Source organism: Schistosoma mansoni, chromosome 6 (genome assembly GCF_000237925.1).
Source record: "Schistosoma mansoni strain Puerto Rico chromosome 6, complete genome".
Classification (NCBI taxonomy): Eukaryota; Metazoa; Platyhelminthes; class Trematoda; order Strigeidida; family Schistosomatidae; genus Schistosoma; species Schistosoma mansoni.
The window spans coordinates 16,943,025-16,957,346 of record NC_031500.1 but is presented as its reverse complement, the minus strand read 5'-3'; the positions used below and the strand labels follow the sequence as shown (position 1 = coordinate 16,957,346).

Genomic DNA, 14,322 nt, shown 5'->3' with positions numbered 1-14,322 from the left:
CCTAAACATCAATGGGAAGATTCAAACAAACAATACTAAGTGACTAGCATCGTTTACTTTTGTCCACTGCTTAGAACGAACAATCAATGACAACTTTTATATCAAGTGATTAATTATGCTGAGAAAGTTCTGATAAAGAAGACGCTAATATATAACATTAAAACAAGGATGTAAGGAAATGTCGATCAGAAATGCTAACTTTTATCATGTACAACAATATAAATTTTTTAATTTGTTTCCAAAGCCGAACACTAGAACTATTCAGTCAGTCATTCAGCTTCAACGTGGGACCAGGCACATATATGCATCGGTCCAAGTTGCCACACCTCATTAGCACAACAAGATCAACAACGAACTCATAGAACTAGTTTATTCCATAGTGGTAATATATAGAAGATTGTATATAAAGATACAGTACAGGAAGAAAGAAAGATATGAAGAAATTTTAATCTCACAGTTTAAGGGAAGATAAAGAGTGTATACACCTACGTCATTGTGGTCGATTCTGAACCATGTCACACACAGTCTCCAACCATTGGTTACCATAGTCACGCGGACCCCAATCAAGTAGTCTGCATTTACCAACACCGCTCAGACTAGAAATTAGTGGCTTTAAGCACTGATGCCACGTTTTGGTTTGGCCGCCACTAACTCCCTCCCAACCATCCCCAATACTAGTCAGTATGGCGCTTCGTGGTAATCGGTGTTCAGGCATACGTAACACGTGGCCCAACCATCTCCGTTGATGAAGATTAACAACCTCATCAACTGATTCACCATCATTCCCTAATACCCTGCGTCTAACCTCATTATTACTTACCCGGTGATCCCAGCAGATGCGAGCAATATTTCTAACACATCTGTGGTCAAATACTAGTAACTTGCGAGTATCTTCTACTCTTAATGGCCACGTTTCGCAACCATAAAGTAGAACAGAACGAACTACCGCACAGTATACTCGTCCCTTAATTGATAGATGAATATCTCGTCTTCGCCATAAGTGACGTAACTCGGCAAAAGCCAAACGAGCATTCTGAATCCATGCAGAGATTTCGCCAGACACCAACCCATTTGGACTGATCAGACTTCCAAGATAAATGAAGTTGTCGACGTGTTCGACTACATCACTCCCTATCCTTAGTTCAGGTGTTGACGCAGGGAACTATTCAATAATATAGAAATCCAAACATAATTCATTTGATGAACTATTCAGTTAATAAATGAATTGTGGATAAACGGATAAAATTTGTATTATTTGCTTGATAGTAGTTTATTTATTAATAATTTAAGTCTTGCCTAATATTCGCTGTTCCAAATCTTTAATATCTATACTACATTCTTAACTAAACAAAGTTTTCAGGACTTGATTGTTTGGTTCAACGTGTATTCTGAGAAGTATCTTAAGTCACAAAGTTTGTAAGAAGCATTAGTTAACATTAGGAAAACTCAGAAAATCACTGAGGCATTTTTATGCCTAGAAAATATGGACCAACCTCATAAATATCAAAAAGCTTAGTGTTGAAGACGTTAGATCCCCAGAACTCACTTGGAAAAGGTCCTAATTTTGTTCTGGAAATTTGAATTTTATGTTTTCGCGTCAAGAGACGCTAAGTTGACCTACGGCTTATATTTCCCACTCGGAAACCCTTGACTGTCATTGACTGACGGATTTCTTTAGTACACTATTTTGTAGCTCTTCCAATGGCGTTTCTATCATTCTATAAATAAGCTTGATTTGTGTGCTTAGTGACCTCGTATTTTCTGGGTGCTTGTAGAATACATTCTCTACGCCTCATCAAGACTTCTTGATCTCGTTAGCAGGGCCGGGGACAATGGATTAGAATAGCCTATCGTGTCACCGTGTCTTTGACCTTCGTTCCGTTTACCGAGTAAGGTGAACTCGCAATAGCATCAAGCATATCACTTAGAGAAAATATATAGACAAGATATCTCTTTTAAAACTTACAAGATAAACGAGAAGTAGACAACGAAGATACTGCTGATGATATCGTCTCTGATATAAAGAAAAACTGAACGTCCCAACAAACTAAACTCATAAATCTCTTCAAAATTAGCGAATGATTATCTTCAATCACCTTTATCGTAAGATTAATATAAATCCAACTTTACTTTAACCACTGAGCAAATAGTAATGATGAAAACTAAAAATGTGTACACTTCGCATTGAAGATAATTCTATGAACTTAGTAAGTAGAATAACTTATCCAAGTACCTTATTTTTTAAAACTCCAGAATAAGTGTTTCAGCAAAAACAACTAGATCAGACAAACTTGAAAACTGTGTCCAGACAGCAATGAAGGAGAGAAATCAATGATCTTTTCACACTGTAACAAAAGATAGAATAAGTAATTCATCAAAGACCTAATAACTGTTTAAACTACAAATATATTCGCATAATGATAACGACTCAGTAAGTAGAACTACAAAATAATATGATGTAACTTAGATTAATCTTGAAATGTAATGATATGGGAATATCGGTTCACGCACAACTATTTCGGACTTTGTAATGATTACAACTGACCAACCTTACTTACTTACGCCTGTTAACCCCAAAGGAGCATAGGCCGCCGATCGGTATTCTCCAACCCACTCTGTCCTCGATCTTCCTTTCTAGTTCTATCCAACTTTTGTTCATTCTTCTCATATCTGTCTCCATTTATCGGCGTAATATGTTCCTTAGTCTTCCTCTTCTCCTTTCACCTTGAGGGCTCCAAGCGAGGGCTTGCCTTGTGGCGCAGTTTGATGATTTCTTCAGTATTTGTCCTATCCACTTCCAGCGCTTCTTACTGATTTCTTCCTCCGCTGGAATCTAGTTTGTTCTCTCCCACAGTAGGATGTTGTTGATAGTGTCTGGCCAACGGATCCGAAGTATTTTGTGTAGACAACTGTTAATAAACACTTGTATCTTCTCCAAGTTTCCGCCTCATACAGTAGAACTGTCTTGACATTTGTATTGAAAATTCTGATCTTGGTGTTGGTTGACAATTGTTTTGAGTTCCAGATGTTCTTCAGTTGTATATATACTCCTCTTTCAATGCCGATCCGCGCCTTCACATCTTCATCAGATCCACCATGCTCATCAATTATGCTGCCCAGATATACAAAGGTTTTTACATCCTCCAAAGCTTCTCCGTCAAGTAAGATTTGATTGGCGCATGTTGTGTTGTATCAGAAACTGACCAACCTATTGTAATATAAATAATAACTAGTGCCCCCGAATACCCTGGTACGGCCGAGAGCTGGCTATTCCTCTAGAAATGCTCTCACATGGCCATGTGCATACAGCCACTTCCAGGGAAGTCTAACTCACTGCCTTCTCGCGATTGGCTGTTGTCTACGAAACTGAGAAAACCAAAAGCGAATATCTGGAGCTTTAACCGGATTGGTGAATACGCAGGATCCACTAAGAGGAGTTGGAAAACCCTGATTTCTAACCAACGGTGCACATGGACTCCAGTATACTACTAAGGGAACAAATGGCGTATGAAACAATTGTTGATCACCGGTTACCATGGGACTGCATCTCCTCACGATGCTCCATTGCCTTGTAGATCAGATTTTTAGGTCAAAGGCTCTGGGTGTGGTCCCCTAAGAAAACCACCTGTTTCGGTACCCGGGCAGTGTCATAGCCCTCACACAAGTCGAATGAGATTTGTGTGGCGCATATATATTTGGTGCCCCTGTGGTGTGGTCTACTTATATCTATATAAGTAGTATATGGTGTTGGTCAGACATAGAATGTATTTTGCCAGAAGACCGATGTGCAAAGAACTGAAATGAAGCGCAATCGTTTGGAAAATGCATGAGCAATGAAATTAGAGAAGAAACAGAGAAGATTGAAACAATTGGTTGTTAATTTGCAAATTGACTGTTCATTGTTTGGTTATCAGAATTTACTGAGATAGTCTGTAATTTTTGCTTAAATACATTCGATTGTCCCCAACCGTTGTTTTGTTCACTACACCCCTTTGTACCAACATTTATGTGTTCAAATAAATAAATAAAATTGTTGGCCACTGGCTACCATAGGACGGTATCTCCTAACGTTGCTCCACTGCCTTGTGCATTAGAAATTTGGGTCAAAGGCTCGGGGAGTAGTCCCCTCAGAAAACCACTTGCTTCGGTTTGGGCACGCGAGTAGTATCCCAGTCATCACAAAAGTCGAATGATTTATGTGGCGCATATCTATTAGGTGCCTCCTTCTACTAATGTTTATGTGTTTAAATAAATAGATAACTATTTGTAAAAGCATACAGATGATGTAGTTTGTGAACCACAGCATGTTGTTGACTGACCAAACTGAGGAGTGGTTGTATTGAGTGGTGTTGTGAAGTGATGCACATGGTTAGTAATGATTCCAAAAGTGCCCACATCATGAGGCCTCGCCGAGATTCAAACTCGGGGTTGCCGGATGCAGAGTCCGAAGTACTCACCGCTACACCACGAGGCCACACAAAAAAGCATACAATACTCATCATTTGAATTTTCTAAAATCACTCAATAAAAAGATAAAGAACAATCGATAGACTAAATATTTTATGAATGATGAATAAATGAACAATATGAAGAGAAATGTAGTAGTAGTAATAACTTCTTGTTTGACTAAAATAAAAAATAGGAAACGAATACTTGGTTTCTACAATAATACATAGGCAATGATTGGTAACTAAATGAAAAAAAACCCAGTTCAGTTAAAAAGGGGTGGAGGTTAGTCTTTTTTTAAAAATAAAAAAAAAACATTAGGGAGCTAACAAGTTATAGGATAAGTACAAAATTAAAATAACCTGTTTTTTGAATGCATAAATCCATACAAAAAGGTTATTTTAACGACGTAAGTAATACCAAAGAGCAAAAGCTATCACAACAAAACCAGTACTTGTCAATACTAATGGAACAAATAACTGTGAATCATTATCACAATTATCAGATAATGGGTTATGATTCAATGATGTATTTTGTTGGTAGCTTTCATCATCAGTGTGAGAAGTAACGTTTGATTTAGTTGAATGATTCTTCTTGTCTACATTTTCATCATCATCATATGTTCTATGGGATCGTAGGAATTGGAGAATACGCTAGAAGGAATAATAACTTATAATTAGTAAGTATAAATATAAAATTATTTGTCAGAAGGGGTTTTTGTCGATATTTCAGTATTTTCATAGTTGAAATCATAAGTCAATTGAAGCTAGACCACCATAGAAAACCTGGAAGCACTGACTGAAGCAGTGACCAGTGGAGTTCAACCAAGTCTGTTGTAGAGATATCAACTCACTGAAGACGATTGGTGAACGGTTGCTCAAACTTCGTGGATTGGTTGACGCTAGACAATAACACCGTTGGATGCCGGCTCAGTGGTCTATCGGTTAAGTGCTCTGGCGCGAGACTGGTAGATCCTGGGTTCGAATCTCGCGAAACGGCCGTCCAATGCTTCCAGGTTTTCCATGGTGGTCTAGCTTCAATTGACTCATGATTTCAACTATGAAAATAAAATTATTTGTAAATTAAATTGAGCTCTACATCTATAAATAGTTTGAATATGAATATCAAATTAGTTAGTTAAGTCATTGTAGCAGCTCGATGAATTCTGATAAACTACTACAGTTTGATGAAATTACTACACAGTCATAAAAGATTTTCTTAGAATTCGTTGACTTATGAACCATACTAATTCCCATCAAATAAAAACCTGCGATACTTAGCTAACAACCTAACAAAATGTTAGAAGATCTTGAATACTCAAGAGTTACTTGGTACTGATAGGACCAGTGAATGGAGAATGATAGCATTGAAAACAAACGCTCAAACAAAATTCTTTGAAAATTCGATTCGACCACTGATCATATTTGATAAGTCTTGCTAATTAAACGCTATACTCGGTTTCTAAGCTAGTCTCGTAACCCCCAAGCTAAAACTACACAGCAACTTGAACACGAGAGAAAAGGAGCAAAATATGCGAGAAGCACTTTACTCCAAAAGTTTATTTATGTACAGAAAATATAGGGTTTTCATAGTATTTTAAAAGTCCTTTGGTTTACCCGAAAATTCTGAAATGTTACTAAACATAGTAGCAGTATAGTAATCAACCAATCATAAACACTACATGTGACTCTTCATTTTCGTGATATTTCTGGAAAAGCTTCTAGTGAATGCTGATTGGATAAAATGCTTCTTAGTGTTTACTGAGCCTTTCTTGTCTTTTGCGAGAAGTTTTCTGGATCACCTCAACAATATTAAATAAATAATGCGGTAAATTCAAGAAGTCACTAGCTAAATATACCGCCTCCTTCACTCTTAATCTGTGTGATAGTGTCTGGTTGAATTCGTTAGAACGGTGGACACATATAGGTTGTGATTTACTTTCGTATCTTATTGGAATCATTGATTTTTTATTGTTACACATGTTAAAGGTGAGATTTACTGAATCGATATGCTACTACTACCTATGATTCTATATAGAGTTTAACAAACACATAATAACTCAAAATGAGTACGTAACGTTATGAAAACATATACTTTTTCTTTATTTGAACACATAAATATTGGTACAAAGGGGTACCAGATATATATGCGCCACACAAATCTCAACTGATTTGTGTGAGGACTGTGATACTGTCCGGGTGCCCAAACTGAAGCAGGTGGTTTTCTTAGGGGACCACACCCAGAGCCTTTGACCTAAAGATCTGATCCACAAGGCAGTCGAGCATCGTGAGGAGATGCAGTCTCACGATAGCCGGTGATCAACGACTGATTCGTACGCCATTTGTTTCCTTAGGATACTGGAGCCTATGTGCACCATTGGTTTGAAATCAGGGTTTTCCAACCCCCCTAGGTGGATCCTCTATATCCACCAACCCGGTTAAAGCACCGGGCATTCGCTTTTCGTCCTCTCAATTACATAAACAACAGTAGTGCCACGAGAAGGCAGTGAGTAGGACTTCCCTGGAAGTGGCTATATGCGCGTGGCCATGTGAGAGCATTTCGAGAGGGAGAGCGGACTCTGCCCACTCTCGACCATACCAGGGCATTTGGGGGCAAAGTATGGCAACTGACTGTTGTAGTGTGGAAGTGTCGGCGACCATACCACGTTGAAAGCACCATCCGATACTTTTTTATAATTGTCTACTAACACTTTATTGGAATCCATGAAATCTCTTTCAAAAAACAATACTTAGTCTTGTGATGAACATATATCATTACTACAATGACGTGTCTGTGATACAACCTAAAATCGGATTTTCACGACTTTTAATGATAAGGCTATGGGCATAGCTTTTCTTAATCTCCCTTCTTTTGGCTTACTAAGTAGAATAAATTAAGGTGTATAAAAAATGCATTTCAAATATAATAAGCTGAGGTTTTTAACAGAATTAGAAGTAAAATCAATCAATGTTACATTCGATGTTAAACTAAGTTTTAATTGACACATCATGAACTGACCATGATCTCAATTGAAACTCAACAATCTGCACAAACCTATACTGATAATTATCTTGTGCTCACTAGTAACTAGCTTCGAGTTCTAATGAGAAGCCGTGACCTGTACAGTTCAACAGTGTCGGGTGTGACAGTTACGGCAGAGAATAGATGAGAGTTGAACAACACTAAACAGTTTGTGATTCAAATTATGAGGTTATTTTTGTCTTTTCTGAAAAAATATGCTCCGAACATACATGTCTAATATGAATCTATCGGTATTATCACCAGCTGCTGTCAAATCTTACTTCGATTAAATGCGAACATTTTATAAACCCCTCTTAATAACAACTGTACAATTCAACTTAAGCAAAGAAAATATGTGCGATATCCAATTAGTCTGTCAGTTATACACAACGTAGAAACTGGAACATGTCTGCATCGGTTTAAGTAGTCACATATAGCGACATGAAATTATCAAGGGAAATCTCAAAGTACTACAGGCAGTAACAGCGTTGTTGGTAATAGAGAAGATTAAGCATAGAAGTTATGGCTTGAAAGGCAAATATGAATTAGTGGAAAATATTTTATGATATTATTTAGAAACTGGGTATCTAGGGGAAGACAAAGAATGAATGCACCTATGTCACTGTGAACGGTTCTGAACCATGTGACTTAACATCTGCAACCGTTGGCTAAGACGACTCTAACCCCAACCAAGTAGCCTGAGCCTACTACTCAGGTCAGTCAATGACTTCAAAGGTTGATGCCATGTCATAGTCGGGCCTCCCTTAGCTTTCTACTAACCTAGTCATATACCAGCCTTCATCACACTCCAAGGTAGACATATGTAACACATGTTCCAACCAGCCAAGTCAATAAACACTCACTACCACACTAATCAATCTGTCACTTTTACCTAGTACTCTTCATCTAGCCTCACTATTGCTTACCCGGTAATCCCAAAGTATATGGCCTATACTGATCTGAATAATTGCAACTAAAGCATTAAAAAACAATAACCTTGATGCTAAATTAACATTTGTGTTAGCTGCGTACTTCAAAAAAAGATTTTACCCCTGGAGGCGGAAATAAGTGGGTGGGGGGTAAGCTGAGGTGCGAAAATTTTATGTTCAGCTTTCTCTAAGCCCCTCCTTTTGTTATGAGAAAACAGTAATGCTGTATGTGCTGGTTATTTGATAGAAAAACCTTACTGATGTCATACTCTTCTACGGTCAGTTGGGAGTACATCACCCTCAGAGCTCTAGGGATAGGATATCATATTGAAAGTTAAAACCTGACATTTTATAAGAAACTTATCAATAAAAAGAAATATAACAAACTATTGAAGGTAAATCATAAAAATGAGTTCCTAAAATTATCAAAAACTTTATACTTACCCATCCTCCTTGTTGAGCTATCCACACGAAAATATTGATTTGTCGACAAAAACTGACTAGACATCGACATACTTGATAGAATGCGTTGGCAACACCTTTTTTAACTCGTTGCACTACTAACCGATAACCAAAATAGAACAAAGTGATTACTTGACCCCAGTTAGTTGGACCACGAGCAAATAACCTAGTATTGTAATATTATGTGGGAGAACGATAGATAATAAGAGGTTAGCTACTCAATAACATTTAAATATAATTCGAAAATAAGATTATTATAATATAAACTATTTTATTGTTCCATTCAATTACTCATTGTTGTTGTGACTTTGAAAAAGAGTCATAGAATTGGTAAAAAGAATATTACAGCTATGTGCGTTACAGAGTACTGTTCAAGTATATTATAATTACTACGTATGTGATGTTACACGAAAAAGAAAAAAAACAAGACGAATCAGATGGGAATTTTCAAACTCCGTACAGTCAAGTGGTTGGAATGCATACAGCCCATTACTTAACCACCGACTCTCCTAAAATTTTATGCATAATGAAAAAAGGATTAGGGTGAAAACAAGCACAGTGTGACATAATACCAACCCAAGAAGTCTCCCACTGTCACATGAACATTATGGATAAGTTTTGAAGGATTACTGTAACCAATGTGTAATAGTTCAATACCACCTCTTAAAGGGTTCAGGTACAGTCACACTACATCCACCTCTGGATGTACAATAAATCTATTACATACATTTTGTACTGTTATTAATTGTAAGAAAATAATTCATCGTATTAACTTGGACATTAACACCGCTGGATCCCAGCTTAGTGGTTTTGAGGCTAAGCGTTTGCGCAAGGTCGAAGGTCCTGGTTCGAATTCCAAGTGAGATCTTGGATGTGCACTGCTGAGAAGTCCCATACTTGGATATGGAGGATCCACCTAAGGGAGTTGGAAAACCCTGATTCCTAAACAATGGTGCACATGGGCCCTAGGATCTTGAGGGAACAAAATGCGTATGAACCTATTGTTGGACACTGGCTACCATGGGACTGCATCTCCTAAAGCTGCCTCACTTCCTTGTGGGTTAGACTTTCAAGTCAAAGGCTTCGGGTATGGTCCTCTAAGAAAACCACCTGCTTTGGTCTGGGTACCCGAACATTATCACAACCCTCATACAAATCAATGATAACTGTTACAGGCCTCATTGTTGTTGCGTGGTGCATATGTATTCGGTGCCCCCTTGTACCAATGTTTATGGGTTCAAATAAATAAACTCGGAAGCAAAACCGATCCAGAGCTTCCAGGTTTTCAATGTTGGTCTAATATTGGTCAGTTCACGATATTAATAATGATAATAATAACCAAAAATGATGATTACAGTAATTAAAAATTATCAACAAGTGACCATTTATTTAACTTACACACGGGCGACATTATAAAACATTTCTAACGGACATTCCTCAACTGGTAGTAATTTAATCATTCTATCTAATCTCGGTCCATACATACGATTGATTTCATCACCGATTTCGGCTAGATTACGAGCAACTATTGCTTCGACACTAAGCAGAAGGAAAAATTTAATACATACTTAAAATAGTCAATAACTAAAGATAAGTAACAAATGCATGAAAATAAATAGTGTCTCGCATAACACTAAGTGTTGATAAACCTTATTATGATATAACAATAAAGATTCGGAAGTCAAATATTGGATAATGTCCAGCACACAGAGAGTTGTACTGATGCTTTCAAAAGAAGAGCAAAAAGAGTTTATAGGATGGGGATCTCATGGATCCAGGGTCAGCGAACCATTATACAAAACAAAGAAATGGAGGATAACAAAGGATGTCGCGGAATGCTACGCATCCACAATCATCATAGCAACGAAAGTGATAAAGATCAGTTTTATGAGAATCTGCAGTCCAGTAGGAAAAGACTGACCATCCTGATGGGGTGCCTAACGCCAAGGCCAGGGATGGACAACAGAAGGTATGGATCCATTAAGGAGTGACATCAACAGGGAGAGATGGATTAGAACAGAAAGAGAGAGGCAGATCTGTATGTTTGCAACAACATAGTCACCAGATGCACTATTTCCGTTCACAAACACCTACAAAACTACATGAAATTCACTAGACCACAAATACAAAGAACTGGATCGATCATATCACCATCAATAAAAAGTTCGACAAGTCCATGACAGATGTAAGAAAGAAGCTGTTATAGCTTGAGATCACCACCTGGTGGGAGCCAAGCTACAAATGAAGCTAAACAAACATTGGACAACTGGACAAGCAGCACTAAAAAAGTTTAATACAACTTCTCCTTCGAGGTGTTAACAAACTCATTCAAAGATTATTCTCAACAACAAGTTCTGAGCCTTACAAGATCCACTACACGAAGAGGAAGTCGATACGCAGAATAACTAGAAAGAGATTAAAGAACCAATAAATTTAACACGCCAGGCGATAGGCCGCAAAAAGTATCAGCGTAAAAAGCGGGAAAATTCAAGAAAAAAACAAGACTAGTTAACAACAGCCAAATAAGAGCGGAGAAAACCGACGAACGGGCTGAATAGATAGAATCAAACAAACGAGTGAAGAACATTAGAGCTGATTAGAGGAAATATATGGAAGACCTGACAACTACAGCAAAAAAGCTGCAAGAGAAGAAAGTATGAGAAAACTTTATGGTACAACCAAGCTAGCAGTGAAGTATAGTACAACAAAGCGACCAGTCATGGACAAAAAAGATAGGCCAATCACTGAGATTCAAGAACAGCGGAACAGGTGGGTAGACCACTTGGAAGAGCTCTAGAGTAGACCAGACCCACTGAATCTATCGGAAATCGAAGCAACACACACTGACCTCCCTACAGATAGCTCATGAACAAAATAAATCAGAAAGGCCATTTGAAAAATCAGGAATAGCAAAGCAGCAGGACAAGATAGGATATCAGCTGAATAACTGAATTCAAATATATAGGCAACTGCAAAGTTATTTCATGTTCTCTTCAGAAGGATTTCGGGGAAGAAAAAGTACCAACAGAGCACAAAAAGTAATGCCTCACTAAGATACTGAAGAAAAGAGATCTTAGTAAGGGTGAGAACTACTGAGGGATCACACTACTGTCAGTATTGGCCAAGGCTTTCAACAGTGTCCCTCAACCGAATGAAACATTCCCAACTTCCAAATCAACAAGGTGGATTTTACTAGGACTGGTTATGCAGTAACCAAATCGTGACATTACGGATGGTTGTGGAACAATCAGTTAAATGGAACTCATCGCCATACAACAACTCCCTTGATTATGAGAAAGTATTCGACAGTATGAATAAATCCAATTTTAACTTATTCGGGTCACATTTTTGAGTAATAGTGAGTTTGTTGGCAACATTATGAACAGAATATATTTTTTTCCTCGACCACAGTTACTGCATAGCACAGTGTGTCAGATCGGATAGATGGTTACCTGAGACAGAAAACAAATATGGTGGGTTTACATGTATCCAGTTTTTATCATATACTTAACTAGTCCTCTTCTTCATATCTTGTGTATATTTTCTCTTCACCAAGTCTCATTGATTTGGTATTTTTGAAGGACAACAAAGTACAAATTACGCATCCAGGATAGAACATTGGTTCGATTTTTCATTTAAGATAAATGAATGGTTTAAATTGTACACATAGATAACCAACCTACCTGTGTGGTTCAGCACGAGGTAAAGATGAAAGTTGATGGCTTACAGGATCTTCAGACTCAGCTTGTTGACCTATAGCTGTTACATGAATTGAAGCTGAAGAAGAAGCAGTAGACTGAGACGAAGATGCTTGAGCTGATGCAGAAACTTCTAACCTATAACGATCTATCATAAAATTGCTAAAAACTAGTTCTGATGAAGCATCTACTTCTTCTGGAGTACTTGGAGTTAGCTTTGAAACAACCTTTGGATTAAATACAAGGAATGAAACAATAATAGTAAGAAAGTTTATTATCTCTTCAATCCCTATAAATTGCAACCGTAAGATGAAGTTATTTATTAAAAGTTTGACGTCTTTAATTTATTCATCAAAGAAAAAACCAAAACAACTTTAAATTTCAGCTCATTTGTGTTGGTTGTTTGAATCTTCCCATTGATATTTAAGACTGCAGTTGATCAGTTTCTTTTCGCATATATGCATCCTGTGCAGATTACCTCGATAATGCCAATAAATCATAATCATTTTAAGTAGAGATCTCTGATTAAAATCAAAACAGTGACTATCAGGACTCGGTAGCTAAGTGAACAAAGTGATGGCATTTGGAGCGAATGGTATTGTGTTCCAGTCCTGGAGTGAAAATGAACTCTGGAATGCAAGTATATCCGGTTGATGAGTCCCGAATAGAATGAAATGACCGTCCTGAATTCCACTGCTAGCCACCATACATCTCTGTTTATGAATCTTTACCATTCGTGTACAATAAACTTTAAAAAATTCAATTGACTAATAGACTTCAAATTGAAAACTGATTCAATGGCTATAAAGAAACGCGTGGACTTGTTGATTAATACTTTTCACTGAACATAGATTCATGGGTATTTATATATTTGCAATGGTAATTTGGTAGTTGAAGTACCAACCAATTAACTGTAAGTTTAAAATCCATTGTATATACATCGGTTTGAGTAGCCGGAATGATTCCTAACCCTAACTGAGAAATAAGGTTTGGCTCTGACTTATTGATATTAATTTAAAAAATAGACCTCATGTACCCGGATCTAAGCCATATTTTGTGATATTAGCCAGCTAACAAAACCGAAGATGGAGCCGGGTCCATAACATATAATGTAATGGTTGGGAGTTGCAACTGTAACTACCGTCTGAAAGCCTTGAATTTAATAAAATTCGAAACAAATGAAATACTTAGTTAATGATATTTAATTAGCAAGCTTAATTTAAATAGGTTAATACTTCAGACTATGGGTTCGATCGAAAAACCTCGATGTAAGTACAGGAAGGATTATGCTGCATATTCCTTTTGGTTGCAGTTCTGAATGTTGGTCATTATTAGAACTGAGAACTACTGTCTCAGGAAAGATTTGATTTTCTTTTGAAAAGAACGATATAGCTACCTATAACCTATAAATCTTCAATGATTATTCAGCAGATATTAACCTGATTATAAAAACTAACCTAGACATCAATTGAAATATGTAATAAATTCTAAGCTAGTGTGATTGTTTAAGGTGAAAATATATCTCACTAGAATTTTAATGAGAAGTTAATAACTTGTTTTCAGATAAACATTTACGTAAAACAAAATGCCCTGACCGTTGCTGCTACCTTAACGTGGTGGTCAGGCTTGCCTATCGTGATGAACCAATCGAGCTATACTGGTTGGAACAATCGCCCCTCAAGGTCCTACCATGCCAGGCAGGTCGGTTGAAGAGCGGTAAAACTAAAAGCAGCAAACCCAAGGTCCGAAGGTGAAATCGTACTGCT

General features: G+C 37.4%; 1 protein-coding gene and 1 non-coding gene across 2 annotated transcripts in view; both read right to left on the bottom strand.

Annotated features, from left to right (window-relative positions):
* The window catches only part of Smp_131280 (putative bcl-2 homologous antagonist/killer (bak)), a gene marked incomplete at its 3' end in the record, with an annotated part of 59,181 nt that overhangs the window by 36,272 nt on the left and 8,587 nt on the right, over nt 1-14,322 (bottom strand). The window contains exons 4-7 of the mRNA XM_018798428.1: nt 12,542-12,783; nt 10,257-10,397; nt 8,841-9,024; nt 4,901-5,099 (exon numbers count right to left, since the gene is read on the bottom strand). Of these exons, the coding sequence (XP_018653371.1) occupies nt 4,901-5,099; nt 8,841-9,024; nt 10,257-10,397; nt 12,542-12,783 (766 nt within the window). The remainder of the gene's footprint in view (nt 1-4,900; nt 5,100-8,840; nt 9,025-10,256; nt 10,398-12,541; nt 12,784-14,322) is intronic.
* On the bottom strand, nt 4,402-4,473 carry Smp_tRNA_02358_Gln_CTG.1.1. Its single transcript has one exon. It is a non-coding gene (tRNA).